This window comes from Paralichthys olivaceus, chromosome 3 (assembly GCF_024713975.1).
Source record: "Paralichthys olivaceus isolate ysfri-2021 chromosome 3, ASM2471397v2, whole genome shotgun sequence".
In the NCBI taxonomy this organism is placed as follows: domain Eukaryota; kingdom Metazoa; phylum Chordata; class Actinopteri; order Pleuronectiformes; family Paralichthyidae; genus Paralichthys; species Paralichthys olivaceus.
Genome location: NC_091095.1, coordinates 1,175,351 through 1,201,128, shown reverse-complemented (window position 1 = coordinate 1,201,128; position 25,778 = coordinate 1,175,351). Strand labels below are relative to the sequence as shown.

The 25,778-nt window shown below is 44.7% G+C and overlaps 1 protein-coding gene across 2 annotated transcripts in view; it reads left to right on the top strand.

The window, feature by feature from the left end:
* pik3r3b (phosphoinositide-3-kinase, regulatory subunit 3b (gamma)) overlaps positions 1 to 25,778 on the top strand; it is a 142,595-nt gene that overhangs the window by 35,584 nt on the left and 81,233 nt on the right. For both annotated transcript variants that reach the window (XM_069522721.1, XM_069522720.1), the window contains exons 3-4: positions 10,842 to 10,916; positions 11,674 to 11,751. In XM_069522721.1, coding sequence (XP_069378822.1) covers positions 10,842 to 10,916; positions 11,674 to 11,751 — 153 coding nt within the window. The remainder of the gene's footprint in view (positions 1 to 10,841; positions 10,917 to 11,673; positions 11,752 to 25,778) is intronic.

The window sequence follows — 25,778 nt, the reverse complement described above, 5'->3', positions numbered from 1 at the left end:
GCAGGAATGTTCACGTATGTGCTTCTCCGAGCTGCAGAGACACACACACACACACACACACACACACACACACACACACACACACACTCGCTCAGCTTCTTTGTCTCCAGCTGCTTTGTTCCCTCCTGGTTTCTCACCGTCTCTCATGCGGAGCTGCAGAAAAGATTCCAGTTCAAAGCCGAGCAGAGCTCATTCCAAGCCGCCGGTGTTTCTTTCAGATTTGATCTTAAAACAGTTTATTTATTAGATTTTCTTAATCGTGGTTTTAAATCAGATTGTGCAGTGTTTCTTTTTTTTAGAGCAGCGAAGAGGAAACTTCATCTTTCCTCACAGTGAAACATGAAACTAACAGAGTCGTCATATTTCTGCAGTTTGACGTTTGACTGGAGCTTCTTCCATTTAACTGAAGTCTGAAGCTTAATGAATAAAATCTACAGACTCGAGAGGAAAAGACACAAAGTGAATCAAGCTCTGAAGTGAAGAGGGACACGGTTTACGATGTCAGATTCTCACACACACTAATTCACTGTAATCGGCCGTCACCACCTCTCTCTCCCTCTCTCTCTCTCTCTCTGTCTCGCTCGCTCTGCCTCCAGAAAAAGACTGGACGGGGTCAGAGAGCTGTGATGGAGGTCAACAGCAATCTGTCACTGTCCCGCAGAGATGGACAGAACAAGGACTGTATTAATGTGAAGAGGAGGGGACAGGAGAGATGAAGACACACTTCCTGGAAAGAAAAGAAAAGGAAAAGGAATTAATGTTCATGGGTAATCTGGTGGGATGGAAATAAACACTGACACCAGCAGAAGAAAGATGGACGCTGACTCTCAGAACGTCCACCTACGAGAAAAGAATCGTTAAATAGGTCTAGTTCAGAATTCAAAGAAATTTAATAAGATTAATTAAAACTCCATCCTCCCAACCGAAGGCTCCATCTGAAGACATCTGAAGACGTCCCTAGGCCGCCCCATTTCAAAGACTCCCCCAAATTCCTGAGCAACGAAGGATCCAGCGGTCGGATTCTTCTCGGGCTAATTGATAACGAGCTCTCAGGGTGGTTGAGCTGCAGGAAGTTAACAGGCAACGATAAGAGTGCGACCAGATGGTGATGCAAACAGGAAGTCCTCCACAGAGCAGACGTCTCTGTTTGAATCGGCAGAACACACGTCTTCGTAGACTGAGTACATCGAGTCCTCCGAAGGCTGCGGACCCTGATTTAGAATTCACTGGAACTATAGATGTTCTGATCGTGTGTTGAAATAGTTTGTGTGTTTGCACTGATGCACACGACGTCTTATTTTGTGAAGTCACCACAACTTTTAACCCTTGACCGCCAACATCCAAGTGAACGTCACGACACGTTGTATAGCTGAAACAGAAGTACAAAAATATAATACCATGTAGAAATACAGAGACTTCAGCCTCCAGCAGATGAAGGTTGACTTCTTCTTCTTCTTTTTTTAATGCGTTCAGCTTCAGAACCCAGATTTTCATTCACGTTCCTTGTGTTGAGGCAGAATCGAAACATCCTGGAGAATAAAAAACTCTGACGTCGGTTAAAAAGAAAGAAAATGATTGATCAGTGTGAAGGATCCTTTTAAACAACAGAGTGAGTGTGCTTTTAATTTAGTGTCCACAGAGACTGTGTGTTCCTCTGACGTGTGTGTGTGTGTGTGTGTGTGTGTGTGTGTGTGTGTGTGTGTGTGTGTGTGTGTGTAACTGTCCTCATTTATCTTACAGATTTGTCTTGTTTTTTTTTTTTTTGCCTCCATTAATGAGCTTTGTTCCAACATAAAGAAACGACAGATCGCCTGGAGTGATGCAGATCTGAGGCTCTGTGTGTGTGTGTGTGTGTGTGTGTGTGTGTGTGTGTGTGTGTGTGTGTGTGTGAGACCAGCACAGGCGCTCAGAGCATGTCAACAGTCCTAGTCAAATATTAATGTGAGTCAGTGCCCACAGCTCTGTTACATCCAGTATCATAGACGCCCTGAGCGCTGAGCGAGCTGCTGCTGTTTACCTCTCTACAATTACTGGGACAATATATAGGACAGCTCACTATAGGGGATTATACACACTTCAATAGGCGGCTGACACTTAGACTGCGTGTGTGTGTGTGTGTGTGTGTGTGTGTGGTCTCAGGACGAGATTTGTGTATTTGTCCGTTTATGTGACTTATTTTTTTTAAACAAATGATCATTTAAATTATTTTATCTGTTGAGTTTCACTGTTCATAAAGACGGACGCTGAGTCTCCGCCTGTGTAGAACTGAAGTATTGTAACGTTTCCATCTCGTGATGTCGTGTGGAGTCGGAGTCAGTGCCGTGGTGATCATGTGATGGAGCGGAGGGGTCGAGAGTCATCAGTGTGATAAGAACGACATAAAGCGACAGAATCTTGAAGGAAACGTATAAAAGTGAAAGTCTCTGACTCGGGCGTTGGATCTCGCTGCCGCAGCCTCGTCGCCCGGCGGCAGCGTGGGAGATATTTGGCCTTTGTTTCTGGAGAACAGGAGCAAGAGACGCATCGTTTAAAGTCCCTGATGTGAACGGAGATTATTTCTGTTTCTGAGCAAAAACGAGATGAGGCGGTGTTGTCGTTCTTTGTGTTGTGGCACCAACTGAGTTCAGTGTTTTGTGTGTGTGTGTGTGTGTGTGTGTGTGTGTTGCTGCTGTGTGAGGCGGTTGAAGGTTGACAGGATCAGAGCACATTTGTATCCAGGGAAACACGAGGAATCTGCTGATGTGTGTGTTGTTGAGATTTCATTTCATTGTGTTTGTGTTTAGTTGTGAAAGCTCCGGCTCCTGCGCCCTCATTAATGTGTAATGGTGCGTCAGAGGGTGATGGATGATTGTGTATGCACGTGCACGATCTCACACACACACACACACACACACACACAGATATGAAGGTCATGGTCTCTACTCTCTGGTTCTGGACTGGAACAGTTTCTGAAACAGTTTCTGGAACTTTGTCGTTTTTTTGTAAAACTGGTGTTTCTCCTTTAAAAGAACAAAACAGATAAAAAAACAAACATGTTGTGTAGTTTGTCACTGAACCAGCAGGCGGAGTTTTTATCTCTGACGTTTGACAGAATATTTGTGGTAAAGAAATATCCATGGAGACACACACACACACAAACACACACACACACACAGACACACACACAGACACACACACTCTGCACAGTGTTTGGCCCTCGCTCTGGGCTTGGCCTCTTGGCTCTCTCTCGTTCTCTCTCTCCCTGGTTGGCTGTGACACTTTGTCCTACTTTGTTCTCGCAATTGTTGGCCAATAAAAACACAGATGCATGATGGGAGTTTACCAAATACGACAAGTTCAGCCAAAGGCAAAAACACTGCGAGCTGAAATAACCTGAGTCCTCCGCCAAAGGCTGGAGCCGGGTGGGATCCTGCAAGGACTGCAACACACACAAGGAAACACTCAGAGTGTGTGTGTGTGTGTGTGTGTGTCTGTGTGTGTGTGTGTGTGTGTGTGTGTGTGTGTGTGTGGTTTGTCTCACACACGCAGAGGAATTCTAATGCATGGCGAGCTGCAGTGTGCATACATGCATGTAAATTGTCACTAGTGAAATGTGACACACGTCACGAATGCACACACACACGGCGGAGTTCAGAGGTCAGAGCGACGGGCGGCTTCATGCAGCCGACACCTCAGGATTCAAACCTCTGAGGCCGACGACACGCTCCGTTGCATCTTTTCTTTGTTGTTCTGTCATCGTCGTGAAAGTAAACGGAGTCAGGATGTTGTGTTGTTGATGTTCACAGTTTGAGGGTTTCGACCAAAGATCGTAAATAAAGATGGAGCTGTGTCGTAGTCTCATATCCACCATGATGTTCTTCTGATGTCATCACTCTGGGCCACACACAAACACACACACACACACACACACACACACACACACACACACACACACACACACACACACACAAACTGTTCATTGATCTAGAGTTTTTATTTTGACAGAAATGCAAACAGAGCAACAAATCAATAAAGGCCACTCAGACGTCTCACATCAGCCAGACACACACACACACACACACACACACACACACACACACACACACACACACACACACACAATCCTCCTGATAAATTATTCAGTGTTCATGCTCACAGTGGAGCCTGCATCGTGTCCCAGAATTCTTGGCAGGATTTCAGAGCGCACTCCAAACACTAAAACACTAAAACACTTAATGCACATTTGCAGATTCACTAAATGTTCTGGTTGTGAGTATTTAGCTGCAGCAGGTTTTCCTTTAGCTGATTGATGAAGACGTTTCCTCCATGTGTTTTGTTTATTCCAGTGTTTTCTTGAGCTGCAGTGCATCGAGCTGTCAGGACACTTTACATGCATGTGTCACGTGTGCACTCTAACAGACTCTGAGAAATCCAGACTTCTCCGTTAAAGCTGCATTAATCTGAAGGTTTATTCTCTTTGTGTTCACACTCGTCACCAGCTCCTGCAGCGCCTGCAGCTCCTGCAGCGCCTGCAGCTCCTGCAGCGCCTGCAGCTCCTGCAGCGCCTGCAGCTCCTGCAGCTCCTGCAGCTCCTGCAGCTCCTGCAGCTCCTGCAGCTCCTGCAGCTCCTGCAGCTCCTGGTTTTGGTTTTGTGTGATTTATCTGCGTCAGTTAGTGGAAATAGAAAGAAGAGGATGAATTGAATTCTCCTGCCTGATAAAGTGCAATGAGACCGATGTAAATCCAACAATGTCAGCAGTGTCACTGATTCCTGCAGAAGTGATATTAAGGTAGAGATTGAATGTCAAACAATGATGTAATTAATTCCCTAATGAGATTTGTTTTGAGGTTTGTTCTTCACAAAGTTACAAAGCTGTGAAATTTAAATTTTTTAATTTCTGGCATTGATAATCATCTTTTCCCAAATGTCACATGTTACATGTCCTTGAGTTTTTAACAGTCTCTGCTCACAGCTGCATTTCCGTATATATATATATATATATATATATATATATATATATATGAATGTGACAAAAGTATTTTCTGTGATGGATTACCCGTCTCTACAAGTTCACTCTCATACAGCAGACTTAAATGATGTGAGACAAGTGCATGCTGGGTAGAAAATCAATCTAAAAACATGCAGCACGATATGAAAACGTTCGACAGCGATTCAAACTTCTCACTTGAAAGTGAAGAAATAACTAAAGACATGAATATTTCATACGAAGCAGTTCAGTGAAGAGATGGAAACATTCACAGAAATGGTCAAAAGAAACGTTGACTTTCAGGATTGTGGTTAAAACATTCGCTTCTAAATCCGACGTGTCGTTAATTCTGTGAAAACTTGTCAGAAGCAGATTTCAACACAGACTTGGATGTAAACATTAGAAGCTTTATAATATTAAAAAACATTGTGAGGTGTGAAGGACGAACTGTGTTTACTGTTAGAAGAACCCGTTACAAACTGAGTTCACTGACTCAGTCATGGTTTCTTGAAATCAAATGAAAACATCACAGAGAGTTGAACCGTGGTCGACAGGAACATAAAGAACTGAAGTTTGTGATGTTCGAGGTTTTCTCTTTGAGAAGTGCAGAAATATATTATTTCGTATTTCACAGTATTGTTCCTCTTTGTTTACTGATGTCCTTGACTCATTTTCTGTTTCCTCGGTCTCTGGGTTCTGTTCCTGATGTTTTGGATCCCGTGGTTTGAAGACAGGTTTTCAGCAGCTGCAGCGACTCGTCAGCTCTTTGTTGGCGACTGAGCCGTTTGTCCAAAATGACCCAATAATCACAAGAAATTTAAAAAAGTAGAAGACTGAAGTGATTCATCCGAGAGGAGAGTGTGTGCAGGTTGTCGTGTTGCAGCGTGTGTTGATCCGATATCCGAGATGCACGACTCGTTTGTTATTGTCATGAAACTGGTGGAAGCTCAGCTCCATCATGCTTCAGCAGGTTTTCTCGAGCGGCCGTCACATGGTCGGACTTGGTCATCGCACAGTTGAAGCGTGTTCATGAATCAATACCTGAAACTTTCCCGTCACCTTCTTTGTCACTACGCGTTTCTCACTCCCGCCTTCTTGTGCTTTCCCCTCCCTCTTTTTTTAGCGAAGGCAGCGTCCGTGTTTACATGCAAACATGTGTATGCATGTATGCTAATGTATGCATATATGTGTGTGCGAGTGTACGGTGAGCCTGTACGAGTGTGTGCCGGCCTCGTGGACCTGCTCATTTGTGGCGCTCCCCGGGGAGCGAGCAGGCAGGGCATCATGGGAGATTGGTCGGGAGCAGACGGAGGATTGAGGTTTCACTGGGGTTTTTACGGAGGCTTAGATGCTAATATCAGCAGCGTGGAGGGTCTTTCCTGCTCGCTGTTTAACATTCACCTCACATGAAGAGGAACATCAGGCTCCCTCCGACTGGGATGTTGAAGTGAGAGCTGGTTTCTGTGGTGATGAATCTGAAATGATTTCTACTAAAGAAATCAAAAGCTATCAAGGCTCACAATCAGCTGATCGGGTCAACGTCTCAGATTCGTCATGTTGCCACCGGCCCGGAAGAAAAAGTGTGACGTTACAAAAAATGGTGTCAGACGTGAGAAAAGGAACAAGATAAAAAAGAAGAAGGGAAGTCTGAGAAGAGTGGATGAGAAACAAAGAAGAGTGCAGAACAAAGAGGAAGGAGAGCTGCAGCAGAAAGAGAAGAAGACACCAGAGTGAGGGACGGTCAAGAGGAGGAGGAGGAGGAAGAAGATGAGCAGCGGTGGAGAGGAAGATTGTCATTTCAAGCCGTCACATTGATAACAGGAAGCAGCCGTCACGCTCCAGCAGGTCACATCCTCTCTCTCTCTCTCTCTCTCTCTCTCTCTCTCTCTCTCTCTCTCCGTCTCTTCAGACCCTCAGTTCATCTTGACATGGAGACGAGAGCAGGAGAAAGAAAAGACAAAAAAAAAAAACCTCATAAACCTCGAGAGAGTTTTTATTTGTTCTGCAAATCTCGACACAAACGCAGGAGATGGTCGTCGCTGAGGGAGTGTTTGGTCTGGACCACAGACGGGGGGGGGGGGGGGCTCCAACAATCTCCATTTCTCCAAGAAGGACAATAAACTTGGTGCAGATGAGACATTGAGTCATTTAAATAAATAATTTTGATTTCAAACTTGTTAAAACTAAATGTAGAAATTTAAATCCCAGTGAAAGAAATTAAAATGAGGAAATCCATGGTCTCTAAAAGAAGCAGGAAGAAGTGAAGTGAAAACCGTCGATTTTCCAACACTGCTCATGAGTTTGTTGTTGTATTATTGTCGTTTTGAATCACGGAGTCGTTTTTATCTTTTTAAACGTTCGCACAGATCCTGAAGAGACGCCTTCCGCTATAAGACACAAGATCAGATAAAGAAATTCTTGTGCGAGTTCGCTCCAAGTATCAACAATATATTAAAAAGTAGAATAAATAAAACATATCAAATCTGAATAAATACATAAAGTGAAAATAATAATCGTCTTGACCGGTGTTTGAGCTGCAGGGAGGATCATATAAATCAAGCGGAGACTAAACACAGTTAAACCGACTCATCGTAAGTTAAGATAAGTTTTAATGAAGCTTCAGTCCTGAAGTCACAGCTCTGTCCGGGCAGGTCTGCAGACAGCTGCCCCCTGGTGCAGCTGCCTCTTACTGCAGCCGAGGCTGAAGTCTGATGGAGAGACGAGGACAGAGGACAGAGACGGAGACGATCAAACCTGCTCCTGATCTCCTGTGAATCAATTATGGATGAGCTCCATCTTTCATGCTCAGTGTTTAAGTGTTTGACCTAAATGTGATGTTTTATACATCAAGAGATTTAAATATCTGAGTCATGAGCTTCACTGTCAACACCTCATCTTTTATCTGTGTGTGTGTGTGTGTGTGTGTGTGTGAGTGTGTGTGTGTGTGTGTGTGTGTGTGTGTGTTATTGTTTAAAATCAAAAAGAGCCGTGGTTCAGGGTCGACTTCATGAAGCCAACTCCATTTATCAATAAATCATTTTCAAACATCGCCGATCATCAGGACCACAGCTGTGTGTGGGGAGAACACACATGTGAGTGTGTGTGTCTGTGTGTGTGTGTGTGTGTGTGTGTGTGTGTGTGTGTATATCTTAACCTGTCTCTGTGTGCGCAGCCAGTGGACTAGTGGAATGTGTGTGTGGTGCAGTACTCGAGCAGTGGAGCATGTTTTAATGAAAGATCACCTCAGTGGCCGGGGGGGGGGGGGGGGTGATACACACACACACACACACACACACACACACACACACTCTGTGGTGTTGTGTATCTCTCGGCTCTTTGTCTCTCTCACTTCATTTGTGCATTAGCAGTAAATTGTTTATTGTGTGTTTATGGTTTGTGTGTCTGTCGGTCAGACTCACACACTGACTCTGCAGCAGCTGTGTGTGTGTGTGTGTGTGTGTGTGTGTGTGTGTGTGTGTGTGTGTGTGTGTGTGCAGCTCCATACGTTCTCTATAGGAGCTGGTATCTGCCTCGTTCTCTCTCGCTCTCTTCCTCTTTGTCTTCTTTTGGTTTTCTTTTCTTTTGTCCTCCGTTCTTCTCTCTCATCCTTGTTTCTTGTGTCTTTGTCTCTTTTCTCTGTTTTTTATTCTTTGTGTCTTTTTCATTTTTGTCCTCCTTTGTTCTCTTCTTCACTTTTTCATAATTTCCTCATTTGTCTTCTTCATTTTTGTCCGGCTCTGTTTTCTCTTCTGTTATCTTCACTTCCTCTGTCGTCTTCCTCTCTTCATTTCTTCTTCTCTATATGTTCCTGTCCCCATCATATGTCCTGCTATTTGTCTTCTTTGTCCTCCTTCTCTTGTCCCATCCTTTTCTTTTTCATGATGTCCTCTTTGTCCATTATGCTTCTTCACATCCCCTCTCCCCTTTTTTCCCCTCTCTTCTCTTCTCTCCTCTTCCCCTTTCTCTTCCTCTCCTTTCCTCTTCCTCTCCTCTCCTTTCCTTTCCTCTTCCTCTTCCTCTCCTCTCCTCTCCCTCTCTGTGAGATATTGCCTCAGTGATGTGTTGTGACAGTGACGTTAATGGAAGCACTGTACATTTCACGACCTATATCTCCGGAAATTCCTCTGCTGCTCCTCATTGCTCACACACACACACACACACACACACACACGTACACACACACACACACACACACACACACACACACACACAATGGGAACAACAGTGATTCAGATAAACAACAATCAGAGCAGATACAGGTCTTTACACCTGTAAACAGAGCAGGTATGAGTGAGTTGTTATTTCCTCAACAAATGATTAACACAATTATTGGATCCCCGTGTGTGTGTGTCTGTGTGTGTGTGTGTGTGTCTGTGTGTGTGTTTGTGTGTGGGTGTGTGGGTGTGTGTGAGAAAGCTGTCGTTTAAATCTGTGTGAATGTCACTCGGCCGTGTGTGTGTGTGTGTGTGTGTTGTGATATGACACAACTGTCAACAGCACAACAAAAGCGTGCAGCAGCAGCTGAGGCGGGAAGAGAGGGTGAGAAAGCTTAAGTGAGCAGAAGAGAGAGAGAGAGAGAGAGAGAGAGAGAGAGAGAGAGAGAGAGCAGTGGAGAAAAATGATGAGAGAGAGAAGGGAGGAGGAGAGGGAGAAAAGGAAAGATGAAATAAAGGAAGGAGAGGAAAACAACATGAGCAGATCGTCAACGCTGGAGAAATAAATAAAATACAACAACACACCTCAAGTTTTGAAATCACATTATTTATCTGTAGGTTTCAGTTATTGAACAAAACATTAAAAAATCAGTGGAAAATCTTTTATTTACTTCTTTTGTGTTTTTCTGCTCTCAGTCAAACTTCACCACTTCTTTTCCACATGTTTCCATCTACAGCGGAAACTGTCAGTCAATAATAATAATAATATTAATAATATTAATATTAATAATAAACTCTATTCAGATTTATTTCAGCATCTTTTCAACATGACAACATGAACCATGTGTTGAGGAGTTAATTCTTCTTTTTGTGTGATAATCAAATAAAAAAACATTATTTTTGTCTCTTGAATCATTATCAGCAGTTTTTAGTATTTTCTGTCAAAAGACCAAAAATTCATTATTAAAGGAAATCAGTGGAAGCTCTGCATTCGTCTCTCATGGTAACAGTGTTCACTCACCTGTGATCCATTGAATTATATAACAACAAATACACTTTAAATAGTTAAAATATGCAGACCAGCAACATTTTTCTGTGTGTGTGTGTGTGTGTGTGTGTTCTTTTTTACCTTCGGGTCGTGCCATCAGCCTTTCTCATGTGAAGTTTTGACCTGAGCATGAACTCGACTCTGACTTTTACAAGGTCTTCACATTGCTGTATGTCCGTGTGTGTGTGTGTGTGTGTGTGTGTGTGTGTGTGTGTGTGTGTGTGTGTGTGTGTGTGTGTGCGCTGGTTATTCGAGCAGCACTACACACCCCCTGGAGGGACACACACAGTCACATAAACTCAGGTTCTTGTGTTCGGATGGATGAATTGCAGACGTACAGAAACTTGTTGTTGGTCTAATAACTGGAAGAATCTAAATTTAAATTCATAGTAGAATAGTACAGAGGTTGCACTGTGAAGTATTTGTGTGTGTGTGTGTGTGTGTGTGTGTAGCAGTTTATGACAGCACTTAAAAAAATAACTTCCTCCTAAATATTCTGTTTAAAATAAGCTGTGTACGCAAAGTGAAGGTTTAATGTTCATCATGAATAAATGAACAGTGTGAAGAGTCAAAAGAAAGAGAATCATAAAGAGACGCTGCGAAGATGTTTTTATATGAATTAATAAAGATAATAAGATAATAATATTCTCTCTCTCTCTCGCTGTCCCTCAGGTCTGGAGGCGGAGCCTCTGTCTGACGCCGCCCCTGTGGTCGTTTGGAGACTCGTGGAAGCCGTCGAGAAACTCGGTGAGAGAACACAAACCTGCGCAGGAGGAGGAGCAGATCAAAGCCTACAGGACATTCAGAGTTTTAATTCTGAGATGACGCTGACGTCCATCTGAACTTTCTGAAAGCAAAAATAATAAAATGAATACCCGTGACATCACGAACCCAGAGTAAGGTTGTGTTTAGCCTTTAGCCTATTAGCTTAGCATAAAAAAATTTAAGTTAGGGCGAATATCTGATGTGGCTTTGATCTCTAAAGGCTAATTTATTCTGCCTTTGCATAAGAAAAGAGATTTTTGTGTTTCAATTGATGAACGATGTACTTTACTTTACTTTACTTTACTTTTCGTAGGTGTGACTCACACATCCAGCAGAGGGCAGTGTCGACTCGAGAGTTTTTAACGACAACAAACGTGGCGACCGTGAAGGAGTTTGTGAAACTGTGATTAAGCGAATGTCTCCTCTCTCCTCTCTTTTAGTCTCTCCTCAAAATGTTCGACCATTGTGGAAACTTTGCCACACTGCCCCCTACGATTTCTGCTGGTACTGCTCCGCTCCGTCTGTTTTGTCCGTGAGCTTTTAGATGAAGTGCAGAAATAAACGCAGAGTACGGACACAGTGCTCCGTCCATTCACACGTTGGAACTACTTCTTTAAGAAAACACAGTGTATTCTGTCCTAGCGCAGGTTTCCACGTGTCGTTACTGACTCAGAGGAAAAACATATTTCCACGTTGACTCACAGAATCTTTTTTGAAACGCTCTGTTTTCTCTGTGCAGGTGTGAACAGTGAGTCTCTGTATCGAGCTCCTCCGGCCTCTGGGGGACCCGTCGAGCTGCGACAGTCTCTGGACTCAGGTCAGTCAGAGGAACACAGCGCGAACGTTGACTCGGTGAACGAGTGTTTGGAAATGTGGGTCCGATGTGTTGGGCTGAGAATCGGAACATTCTTCTCTGCGACACTGTTTGAAATGTCAGAGCTGCAGCGTTTCAGGGCCCCGGGGGCAAAAGGGAGCTGGGGGCCCCACATTGGAAACTCCAACCACGGGGTCGTTGCAAATTCCTGTTGATATCCGCTCATAAATATTGAGGAGGCTGCAGTTCCTGGGGGCCTGCTCTCAGCTCCGGGCCCCAGGCAATAGCCCGCTCCGTATATACAGTATATTCTGTTTATATCGCCAGCGTTTCACAGGATTAAATTAAGGACACAAACAATCATTCATCCTGTTAGTGTCTCAGATTAACTCCAAGATGGGACTCAAACTGGGACAGAACCACTGTTCCAACGTGCCACTGTTTCTATTGTTTCAGTCATAATATTGACCACAGACACCGTTAATCTGCTGTTTCAGGTTGAAGGTCTGATCTCAGGTCTGCAAAACACTGAGAGAGAATGAAAACAGAAAGGACCAAACAATGCTCTGATCGTCAGCCTCTTCAGATCAACAGACCTGGAGTCAGACACAGTCACACAGACAACAATCAAATAACACACGTATGGAAAATGTAATAAAGCTTCACTTCTTCCTGTAACTCATCTTCATCTCTCAGGCTGCTGTTGTGTCTCTATAGAAACTGTCCGTCATGTTGTACTGAACATTACACAGACCTCAGACCAGTTTCGTGTGAAAAGCAGTTTTACGGTTTCTAACTAAAGAGGAGTCAGACTGAATGGTCACATGGTGCAACTTAAAGAACACTGATGAACTGCAGGAGCAACACGTGCCTCATCGTCAGACGTCAGCTTCACATTCTTTAATCCAACACAAACTCCTGCTGAGGCCGAGCCTCCTCTGATCAGCCTGCCGAGGCTGAGGAGGCGAAATTCACACAGAAAAAAAAAGTTGGCAGAGTTTGAGTCGCTGAAGTTCAGGTTTGGCACCACCAGGGAGTGCTCTGGCTCCGTACTTTATTTTTGGGAGGAAGGAGGGGGAGTCACAAAGTCAGAGCCAGGACTCGACTCTGAGGCGAAGCGAGAGGAGACGGGACGGTGGACTAACACGTTTAACATCAGCCACAGTCTGATGTCCCAGACTGGAGGAGATTCACTGCAGAGATTTCACACGTCTTCACCTGTTTCCTTTAATACAAAGTGAAACCTGTTTGACTCTGGATCTGCAGAGTCCTGCACAGTGTCTGCAGCTGCGGGTTTGTTTTCAGACGAGGACTCTGAAGAAGCAGCAGGAGACTGTCCGGCTCAGATCTAACAGATCTAACAGATCTAACGTCTTGTCAGTGGACGATGGTCACTGTTCTGAAGCTTTTCTGAAAAACAGATTTCTCCATTAGAATCCAAGAAAGTTGAAAATACGTTAGAATTTAGTTTTGTGACACGTCGAGCTCTGAATCAGCCCATTGGCAGCTCCGCTCCTCAAACACTGTGTAAATACAGTATATATATATACAGTATATATATGTATATGTATTTATACATTTCTTTTCAATTGTTAAATAATTCTCTGGTTTCTAAATTACTCGGCGTGATTAGTGAAATGTTTTTAAAGGGCCACGGACTTAAGAGGCATAAATCAAACCAGCAAACGAATGAGAAATATAGATGTTAACTTGTTGACAGTTCTTAGTTCTCAAAGAAACAAGAAGAAATATCAGAAACTTCAAATGCTCCTTTCATTAGGGAGGAGCTGGACGACTTTAGGCTTAAAAATTAAACAGCGACGATTCAAACACTGAAAATCTGATGCATCACTTTAATGTTTCATTTCTAACAATCACGATCTGGAGACACAGAAGTCTCTGGATCTTATACAGTGAGAATATATTTAGTGCAGGAGATCCAGCAAACAGACTGGATATATATATATACATGTATATATATTTGTTTATATACTGTATATACATATATACACCTGTCGTCCTTGGGCAGTGGTGGGAGGTCAGCGTGAGGCTGAAGACATTCACATACTCACAGCAATTAACTGACAGGAGCTGACATGTGGGCACTTAGAGGAATTGAACATGCAGGCTTGACACGCACCCCCACATATACGTTGAGACAGAAAGGGGCTGATGAGACGAACCCGACGCACGTTCTGGTGCAAAATGCAGAGAAATGCAGCTGCTGACATCCCACAGTCACTGTGGAGCTCACGCACACAAAGAGCTGTGATCCGCACGGACAGATCCTATGGAATATACGTGCACAGCAGGAGCCCGTGCACAGATTTGTGCTGACAAGTGGCTGCGAGGTCACATGAACGCACACAAAGGGAAAGTTTGGCAGCAACGGCGGCGGCAGGAGAAAGAGGAGGAGGAGGAGGAGCAGGAGAGGACGGACGACCGAGGACAGTGTGATGTTTGAGGAAGTTCAGAGACGTGGGACAGAATCATGTTTTCAGTGTTTTCCTGGTGGAGTCGTGCAGATGAAGGAAATTAAAAAACAGGAAAACTCACATTCAGGATGTTAGAAGCTCGGAGGTCATGACATCACACACGTTTCAAAAATAACCTCCTCATTTCATAATGCTCCAAATCATTTCACATCACACACACAACACTGTGTTTTGCTGCGTTGCTGCATCGTGCAGGCGCGTGCGGCTGTTTTCAACATGCTAGCTCACGCTATCGTCCGCAAAGTTTTTATCGTCCACGCAAACGGTCATAAATTCAGCTGCAGTCGTGCACGTACCCGGCATGTGACATCAATTCTCTGTCTCATGTTAGAACTGTGAACCCGTCCCTCGGAATTTGGTTGCACGTGAGCATGCACGTGCACCCCCGCCATAGATTGAATGAAACTGGAAAGTTAACCTCAGATTCAGGATCAGCCTTGAAGAAGCCTCGTTTCATATGTGTGTGTGTTTTTGTTGTCGTGCGACTCGACTGGAACATTTTACATTTGCTTTCAGAGATTTAGTATTTCACTCACTCTGTACCTGGTGTGTGGACTTGATGAGGATGTGGCTGGATCAGGTTGGGTCGAGGGGAGTCTGGAGGACCAGTAAAAACTTGGGGAGCTGTTTCTGGGCAGATCTTGTGTGTGTGTGTGTGTTGTCCTGCTCGGGGGTGCGGTGCTGCCGTGAAGAGATAAACACAGCAGAACATTAATAATGAATAATAATTAATGATGGTGTTGTTCTTCACGTCACCTCTCTGTGGCTTTAGTAGAGTGTCTGGCTGATTTAATAATAATTCTCTTTAATGTGATTGTAATACGATCTTTGTGTGTTAGAAGGTGAAACTGCTCCGAGCACCGAAGGTCAAAGTTGAACCACGTGACTCCACAAACCAGTCAATGTTTTTAGACGCCGCTGCAGACGCTCGTCCTCTGCTCGGTGTGACGTCATCGTCACAGAACGTGTCGTCACCGTGTCGGACGGAGTGAGACTCTGAAGTTAGTGACATCACAACATCAGAGTGTCGCAGAGCGGCTTCGGTTTCACGGATCTTTGTTGGAGCTCGATGCAACAGCTCTGCAGGGAGGGCGAGCGAGCTGCTGCAGTGCTCTCGCTCTCTTTTTCTCTTTCTCTCGCTCTCTGTCTGTCTGTCTGTCTGTCTCACTCTCTCTCACTGTCTGTCTCACTCTCTCTCACTGTCTGTATGTCTCTTTGTCTCTCTCTCTCTCCCTCTCTCTCTCTCTCTCTGTGTAATGGAACAACGTTATGTAACAGGGAGTTGTTGGATTGTACAGAGTGTCTCAGGCTGAGATGTGTGTGTGTGTGTGTGTGTGTGTGTGTGTGTGCGTGTTTTCATGTGCTGTGTTTTGTTGCTTTGCTGCATGTGTGGAATGTTTTCCTATCAAAGTGAGGACATGTTGTGTGTGTGTGTGTGTGTGTGTGTGTGTCTCAGAATCTTTGGAGAGCATTACCTCATCAAGTTGACCTGCGATTGGTACACGGCCCGCTGGTTGCCATGGTGATAGCTAGCCCTTTTTAGCCGGTTGGTTCTGCGGTGCCCACACAGCGCTCAGTGTGTCGGCCCAGTAACTCTCGGTGTGTGTGAGGGCGTGTGCTTGTGTCTTTGTGAGGACCAGAGCTCGACAACTTCAGAGTGACGACATGTGTGAAACGTGTTCCGGACGACGAGGACATGAAGTGTGAAGACACATTTTCCTAAATAGAGACAATTTAGGAAAATGAGGACATTTTGTAGATTACGGGGGTGTTGTGTAATGAGTGTGAGCGTTTTCAGGATGTGGAGACATTTTAAATTCACAGTGAAGGTGACTTTTGTTCGGTGAGAACGTTTCAGGAGACGTGTTTGGACTCTGAGTCCGTGATGGAATCGTTGTTTACACAGGTAGCGTGTGTGTCGCCTGAGGTTTCTGTTCCGATTCTTCAAATGAATATTTGATATAATAAAAGCCAGAACATTAAGAGTCTGTGCATCTTCTGGTCCTACGATAACAATAAAGACTAAAACAAGCTGAAGAAATGCAAGTGTGCTTTTGTGTTGCAGTTATTTGTGTATGTATTATTTACTGTATGGACAAGACGCACACGTGCCGCTCACACGTCCAGTGAGTTCTGGATGTTAGAATCCGGGGACATGTTGGAAATTTAGGACGTTTTTAGATTAACTGCAGGACAATTTTTTGGGAAATTCGAAAAAACGTTTTTGGCAAGTGAGGACGTTCTGAGAAAGAGAGACGACTCTTGGAGACGAGGACATTTGGAAAGTGAAGACAGTAGCAGTGAGGACATTTTGTCCCTTCATCACGTCTTCTACGGATTTTCATTATGTCAATGATATATGATAGAAGTGTGTAGGAATAAGTGAGTATTTACATCGCTGCTGGGTTTGTGTGTTTGTTTGTGCACTTTGACACAGTTTGAATGTGTATGATGATTACGTGGACACACACACACACACACACACACACACACACACACACACACACACACACACACAGAGTGGGCACTCTGTGTTTTGGAAACGATGACTCATGTTGGCTCAGACTGTAGCAGAGTGAACTGTGTCCTCGACACACACACACACACACACACACACAAACACACACACACAAACACACACACACAAACACACACACACACACACACAAACACACACACACAAATACACACACACACACACACAAACACACACACACACACGCCTGCAGACCGACTGGACATAAAGACACAGTCCGTCCTCTCACACATGCAAACGATCAATAATCATTTATTCGTGAGTAATAATTCCTCAAACTTCTTCCTCATCCCTCTCTTCTCTCCTCCTCTCGGCTCAGATGGATGGAGACGTTTCTTTCTTCCGTCTAATTCATTAACGCTCGCCTCTAACCACCCGTCCACCGATCCTCGAGCCCGGGACCCATTAAACAATCTTTTATTCCTCTGCACCTCCTTTATGTACTCTTTAATCTCTCCCACTCGTCCCTCCTCGTCCTCTATCTCTTTTTCTCCTCCCTCTTTTTATTCACTCATTCATCACCGTCCCTTTTCCTCCCCTCCCTGCCTTCGCTGACAGAAGCCGCTGAGTTCAGCAAAACACAAATTAAAAGCCCCCCCCCACCCCTCTCCTCCATCTCTCCGCTCTTTTTCTTCTTCCACCTCCATCCCTCCGTCCATCCTTCCTCTCGTCTGTCGGTCGCCGGCGCAGCTATTGGTCGGAGGTGATGTCACCATCTTGCTCTGGCGCCCGTCAATAACCTATTAGAAGCCGGCGTTTTTACACTCGGCTGGGGAGCGAGAAAGAGCCGCCGCAGAAACACTCTCGTGTGTGAGCAGGAAACAGAAGAGAGACGACAGACGTATATTTAATAAAAGTGATGAGTGGTCCTTTGTCACCAGGTGCAGGAAGTTTCACGTCGAGGAAGCGAGAAGAAAACCTCAGCAGCTTCTTCTCCTCCCTTTGTCTCTGAACTCTTTTATTTCACCTGGGAGAGAAAAGACAGGAAGTGGAGACGTGTCTTTGCATTTCTCGTGTCTCTGTGGAGCTGACACAACTCCGTCTCCTGAAATTACATCCACGTTTAAAGGTTTCATTTTCACATCCACTGCCAGTGGGAGGACGAGTAAACACGTGAAGGTCGGGGAGGTGCATTGTGGGTGTCGCTGGTCCAACTCTAAATCAGGAGACCAAAGTTTGAACACGAACATTTGTCTTTTCTGACCCTGAACTTTCACCGTCATCTTCATCGTCCCCAAACCACGACTGTGTCATAGTCGACGTGTGAAGACATTTGATTTTGAATCATTTTACGACAAACTGCTTCTTTTCTTCTTCACGGAACCCGAAGTACAGATTCAAATAATAAAACGTGTTCGTTCAGAGTTCAGTGGAGCTCGACTCAGCAGAACCTGAACTGGAGGAACAAACAGAAGTTTGTCAACTGTCATTATTAAGAAAATAAAGTAAAATAGCCTCAGAGCATCAGCTGATTCGTTCACGTCCAGCTTAATGTCGACAGCAGCTGCATCTCAGGTACTTCAGTCAGTACACACTCGTACTATACAGTGTACACAGTGTACACAGTGTACACAGAAGTATTGTCCCAAGCTTGTCCTCTAACGCCATCGGCACCAACGATGTTCTGCGCCATTTTCACAAGGTCCCTCCCCCTCTGCTCCGTAGCCGAGACAACATGATCTCTCCTCTCTCCTCTCTCCTCTCTCCTCTCTCCTCTCTCCTCTCTCCTCTCCTCTCTCCTCTCCTCTCCCCTCTCCTCTCTCTCCCCTCCTCTCCCCTCCTCCCCTCTCGTCCTCTCTGTATGTTCACTTCCTCTCAGTGATTGTCGTCTCCACCATATGTTTCCCAGTAACATGAACGGCACCTGTGGCTTCACCTTCTGTTTGCTTCTCTGGTTTTCTCTCTCTCTGCTCCTTCACACTGACATTTCATCTCTTCTTCTTCTCTCCGGTGTTTTCAGTCGAGCGAGGCTTTTACAGGTGGAACTTCCTGTTAGAACTTCCTCAGATGTGTTTGGTGGATTGACGCTGCACGTGGTGATTTTCTCTCATTCATTATTTCAGATTGATAATTGAAGTAGTTGACCAGAGTTCAAACCAAGTGAAGACGAGTGACGCGATAACTAAACTTTAGTTTTCTTGTTTCTGGTGCTTGTGAAAAATGTCGACTCAGCAGACCTGAGTTTTTACCCTCGGACTAAACTTTGTTACCCTGCGTCACCTCGGAGACGATCGGGCTCAGATCAGCGTGTGTGTGAGTCTGTACGACAAACAACAACGAGGTCTGAGTGAGAACTGACGAGCTGATTTATCCTTTAAAGCTGATTCTCTCTCTACTATTATTACATTTTGTCCTGGGGGTGAACTTCCTTTCTCTCTCAGTCTGGTTGGGTTTCTTGGCTCGTCTTTGTTCCAGCGGTGTGAGACTTTCTCTCTCTCCGTGTTTTATTCTCCTCTCTCCGTGTTGTGATGTCTGTGTGAGCGTGTGAGGCGAATGCCAAGGACGGCCTTGGAGATGGGAGGGTGAGCAGGTTCACCAACGCAAATATGTACACACTAACACGAGCGGCACACTTTCACACACTCAGCAACCGTTGTGCAGTCCTTGAGTGTTTTCTCTTCGGAAACAGAACAAGTTCAGAGGGTTCAGATCGAGATTATCACCATGAGGACCCTTCAACCTCGTGCACCTCATTCTGCGGCCGGCAAGAAATAAATCCTTTCTTCTCTTTCTCACCTTTTTCTTAGTCCTGCTTTTCTTTCCTGTTGTTTTTTTTGTTATTAAATCATCTCGATCTTCTGGTTTTCGTTCTCAGTAGCAGCTCTGAGCAGAAGTGGACAGTGTTCGTCCTCGTCCTCGTCCTCTGACACTGAAAACGACCCTAAATCACCAACCCTGACTAAAAGACGAGTAATGAAATGAAGCTAACAAATGGATGCGGAAGCCGCCATCTTACTCTTAATATCTTGATGACATCATTTGGAGTCTGTGCAGGAGAGATGAGGAGATGAAGCTTCCTCTGAGAAACGGATTTGACCCATCGTGAGTCTCAGCTGTCAATCATGACGCCATTTTTTATCTGTATCATGAACTAAACTAATGAAAAACGAACTCATCAGAAACACTTGAACACATCAGCACGGTGAGAACTTTCTGGAAAGAAGAACAATTATTGACTTTGATTTTCTTAGTATGGTCCATGTTCCATCTGCTAACACGGAGGAGGTGGGGATTATGACCTACACTGCAGCCGGCCACCAGGGGGCGATCAACAGTCTTGAAGTGATTTCAGTATAAAACAGTGCAGTTTTATTTATCAGGCACTGTGACGAGTGAAACTCGTTAAAGGACCATTTTATTCTGCAGAGTCATTAAAAAGTGGAGCCTTAAATCAAATGTGGCCAAAAATATCATCTGTGTAAAGGTTAGAAAGTTTCTGGATGAGAAGCACAAGTGACGTGCGCAGTAAACCAGCTGTTATTGGCAATTATGCATCAAGCAATCAAACATCTAAACCAGAAGTATCTGCAGCTCCATTAGAAAGTGTAATGAAGTCGGGAGCTGCAGTTTTTCATCAGTAGCAGTTACAGTGTCTTTAATGGCGTCTTTAAATGTTTAATGTTTCCTCATGTGATCTGCGTTCCCATGTTTTTAGGCTCCACAGTGCAGAGCACTGGATTTTACTGAAGCTGGCGTTAAACTGGCCACAATAATAAACATTAAAAATCGTATTAAAAACTCCAACATTATACAGTGTGGACGCAGCTCCAGGATATTACCTGTCAGGGAGCTCTCGATGAAATGTGGATGTTATCTCGTGTAAAACACACAGAAGACGTCGTCCTTTAATTAGAGCTCAGGCTGTAAAGCTCTTTAAAATAAATGCTGCTGAAAGAGTTTCTGTGAAACACGTAGAGGACGAAACACGATTTAAATCTTCAGGCGATTCAGGAGCGGGATTCTTGGTGTCAGCACGGGGACTGGATGACGCCAGCAGGGGGCCCCGGGGCAAAACCAGTGGTGGGCCCCTGTTGATTGAAAAATGATGAAAGTGTAGCTGCAGTAGTAGAATGGATGTAACTGACACGTGTTTTGTAAATATATGGATGTGATCAATCTTTCAGGAGCGGCAGACTTTAGGTCTGTCCAGCGTCTCTGCTCTCAAACACCACTCATTTCTTTGGATCATCCGTTAGCGCCCTAGCTCTCAGCTTCAGCTTACTCACTGATATTGGATTAGCTGGCAGCGACTTTTCCCGAAATCCACTGCGTGCTGTGTCGCAGCTGTTCCTGTGAAAATTGCTCGTTCGATTGCGTCGCAGGCGAGAGCGGACGATCACACAGCTTTTATAGTGTAATAAGATTGTTACAGGAATGCTGCTGCAGGAGTGCACACAACGCACAAACACTTCCCCGAGAGGAAAACACAGCGTCAGAGAAAGGAACACGGGGGTTCGGTGTATCACATTTATGTGATTAAGCCCTACAGCCACAGTGTGTGCGACCGGGGGAAGGATTGTTCTCCTGTGTCAGCTCTGGATGTTACGAAGTCGTCACCAGGTCATTGAGCGTCTCTAACGTCGATGACACGACCTCGCTACGTGTTCTGTACCTGCACATTCTCTGCTTCTTGATGATGGAGACACAAGTGTTCTGTTCTTAAACGTCTGCTGCAGTGACCTCAACAGCTTTCCTCTCACTGACACTTCTTTATTCTACTTCAATACCCAGAAGTCATTGCAAATGTAGGCTGGAAGTTGGCAGTGGTCATAGTTATGACTCTTCTCACTCCGAGTCACTGTTGCGTTCACACTGCACAAGTCTCCTCGATATCGAAGTTGTTTTTATCAAACATGTCTGATAGTTACGATTCAAAATCCGGACCACCACGAAACTACAGAGAACTGGCTTTCTAACCAAGAACCTTTGTATTATTATATTATTATTATTAGCTGTCCAGCTAACTTCACCCCACCCTGATGAATCTCCTGGTTCATAGCAGAGTTCACGCTGTAACGTCTGATTGTGTTTTCTTAATTAAAAATGACTTCACTTGACCTTCAGATCAGGAAAATCAAACTGCTCTCCTCCTACAACACCAGCCAATCAGCCGGTCCAAATGGATCTTCTGTAAAATGCAACAATCCAATAACCGCTGATCCAGCTTCATCCATCCATCCCTCCATCCATCAGTCCTTCCTCTCATTCACCCGTCCGTCGACTGATCCACAGCCCGAGCTGGTCAGACAAAGCCTTGATGAGCCGACAGAGGGATCGAGTGCAGACGCGTGTTTATGTCCAGTGAGACGACGCGAGAAGAAAGAGACGAAAGTGTAGTTAAGAAAACAAACAGAAAGAAGAAGAAGAAGAAGACAGAGTGTAAGTGGCCCGATGGAGTTTTTCCTTCGGGAGGAAAATCAGCTCGAACTTGAATTGATCATCAATCATCACTTATTTGGGCGCGAGCGTATCTGAGTGTGGACGAGTTTCTGTGATTCTGTATTTCGGTCACGGCTTAATAAAGTTTTTTAGTGATTTAGTGACGGCTGCAGAGACTCGGAGCTGAAAGTGAAACAGAGGATGAAGACTGTGGATGGAGAGAATGAGAGAGAAAGAGAGAGAGAGAGGATTGAATTGATCTGGGTTCACTCCCTCTCTCTGTGAGCAGTGTGATAATGCCGTGTTGACCGTGGCCCCTGAGCCCGACTCTGTTTCATCAGGGCAGGTGTGATTAAAGTCGCCCTCGCCACGCCTCGCCTCACCCCTCTGACATCACTCAACCCAGCAGAGCTTCTCCTCCTTCAACTCGCCCACGGTGGGTGACGGTGGTTTAAAAGCTGCAGGCCTGTGACTAAGGTTTCGGCAAACAGTTGCCTGACGGACATTTTAATTCATTTGAAGTGGTTTCTTTCCGCCTGAAGTATTTCGATGTTTACGGTCCTGTTCTCCAACAGAAAGTTTCTAACTGTCCGTTTCAAAAAGGTTCCAGAACAACACACCAACATTCAGAGCAGAGGAGGAGTTCTGGGTCTGGATCAAACTGAACCCGGTTCTGTTGGTTCACAGTGAAAACAACGTGAAACCAGAACTAACCAGATCAAATAACTTGTTCACTCTCTCAGGTGTGAAACCGTTTTTATTCATATTAATTAATATAAAATATGAATTTGAGTTTGGGGTCATCAGTGAAACTTCTGAAGCTGTTGCTGTGAACTTCTGGTTTTATTGCTGCATACTTTTGTTCCATAGCTGGAAACATTCAGCAGTCGTCTTGTCTCCGTTTGAAATAAACAAGTCTTCAACAAAGATGTCCTCTGTAGCAGCACAACACAGGCCCGTACATGTTTAACTCCTCTGGGCACAGACACACGTCAGCCTGATTGATTTCCTTTTTACGACACAAGTCTCACCCATTTGTGGGTTTTATTAAAAGTGTGTGAACCTGCTAAATTAGTCAATTGCCCCCTTTCACGCTGCAGCAGATTGTGTCTGACTGACAGCGAGCCGCTCGCTGCCGTGCAGGCTGCCTCGATGGATCCGTCACGTCCCTGTGGGCTGCAGCTCCTGTCAGTGTCTGTAGATGCTTTGTTTGCTAAATGTGTGTTTTTTAAAACGTGTGCGGCGGCTGCAGACTGTGAGCGGGTCTGCACCGAGGCTGCAGCGCCACAGCCGCGTGTGTGCAGCTGCAGAAACACGGTGCGGCCGCAGTGTTTCTGGTTCAAATGCGACTGGACAGATGTACGTTTGCAGTGTTTGTGTTTGTCCTTAAAGACATTACTGTGTGAAAAAGTGAAAAGGACGTTCGCACATTCTTGCTCTTATTATTGAATCATGCAACACAACATGTTATAGATGATGAGATTATAGAACGTTATTGCTTCCTCCTGCTCTGGTTCTGTTTTCTTCCCATTCGTTTTCTCAGTTGAAGTTTCAGAAAATCCAATAAAAAAGTTAAATCATTTGATTTAGAACAAATAAAATATCGGAAAACCTTAAAAATGTGAAGGTACAAAACTGAGTATATATTTTGTTTAATAGTGAAGGAGATAAGATAAAAACTTTATTGATCCCACGCTGGTTTATTCCCATAATCCATTGCGAATGATCCCATTCCAACAAAGTCCAGCTTCTGGAATGAAACCTTGTTGGAGTGATTTTCAACTTTGGACTTGTCCTCATCTCTTAAAAAACACTGTAGAAATGGAAATTATTGAGACATGTGGTTGACGCTGAACATCACTCTACACTCTACGCTGAACACCCCCCCCCCCCGGATCACCTGGAGGTCAGGGGTCGCTCACACACAGCTCCGAAATGACACAAGGGCAGAGTCCGATGAACGCGGTCATGGATCATCACAGAACGTGGTTTGATCCAGCGCCGGTTCATCTGGTGGCTTGTGTTCGTTTCAGACACCAAGAAAATCGGTGTCTGAAACAAACAAACAGCTGATTTTGTTCTGCACAAAGCAACTATCTGCGTTTTCCATCACGGGTTAAAAATAGTCAAACATAATGTGAAGGCCTCTATGGTAAATTCTTGTAAAATCGTATTACTTATTTGTGTCCACGTTCACAGCACTAAATAATGAACCCCGTGACTTCAAACACATCATGTGCGCTGCTTCAGAACAATCGTGCCCTGTTGCTGTTAGCGTGGGAAAGATCGACAGTCATGTCTCAGCAAAATGTGTCTTGAACAAGCAGTTTTTGTCACTGCTGCCTCTCTGTCTCTCCCCTCTGCAGCTGCAGCTAACTCATGACCGGCCAACACGTCGGCTGGACTCACACATCCAGCGTCTCCTGCGCATCTGCTGTCAGAATCAGACGCCAAGCGTTCACACGGAGGCGTCTAATACTCAATGTTCCGTATGAGTAATGAACTCACCACGTGTTTCTGAGAGTTGTTGATGTTTTTCATCAGCAGAGTTTGACCTGTTGATTCTTTCTTGACTTTCTCTCTATTGAAATGTGCCCGAGCGGGATTGAGGACGGATCGTGATCTGATGCAGATTTGGCGAAGGACACAGTGCGATCACATTTAACTGAACCGTAGATGTTGAGGATCTACAAACTACAACTACATGTGTAGACGCTCACATCTTTTCCAAACCAGTGGTTCAGCAGCAGCGAACGTCTCAACAGCAAGTCGACACGAGTCCTGTCCTCACTTCTCCACTGTCCACGTTAGACACTCGAGTGGAGTCAGTGTGGTTGTTCACAAGTTGACAAAACATCATCATCAAAAATATAAACTCCTAAAGAGTGAATCTGCTTTATTATTCTCTCAGAATATCTGGACGGATTTTAAAGAGTCACCGAACAACTGCTGAACTCAACAGGGAAATAAAATTACTCAGGTGCAGCCGCGTCATAACTAGCTGGTGTTGCACAATTGTTTGTGCCTGAATCTGATCCAACACCATCACCAGCATCGTTATTATCACCTGCACAAATCCCAGCTTAATAAAATCTACTACAATCTGCTCGTCAGGAAACAAATTGTTTTATGCACCTGGTCCCATTGTAATAGCAAATTTGCTCTGTCTGGGTGTCGGGGGTGAAAGGAATCCCCAGACAAATCACTGCACAGTAACTCGGGCCTCGGCGTGTGAAGAGGTCATCCATTGATATTAATAGCCTGGTGGTTCACTGGCCTGTGGTGATTGGTGCAGTTTATTCAGGCATTAGTCAGAGGCACAGATCAATGGGATTTAACAGCCATTTTGAGTCCATATGGTGTCGGGGGAGGTGGAGGTGGAAGAGGAGGATGAGATGAGGATGATGAAGGGTGGAGGGACAGTTCATACATGTTTTACTCAAGTGGAAGCGCAGATACTTGTGCACAGAATTCTTTTTTTTTTTTACTGTAGAAAAGAAAACGGAGGAACATGAAAGACAAGCAGGAGAGAGGTCGAGGAGGACGAAGGGAAGCAGGACGATGAAGGTTGAGAGCGAGCAGGGGGAAGAGAAGAGGAGGAAGAGTGGAAGAGGAAGTTT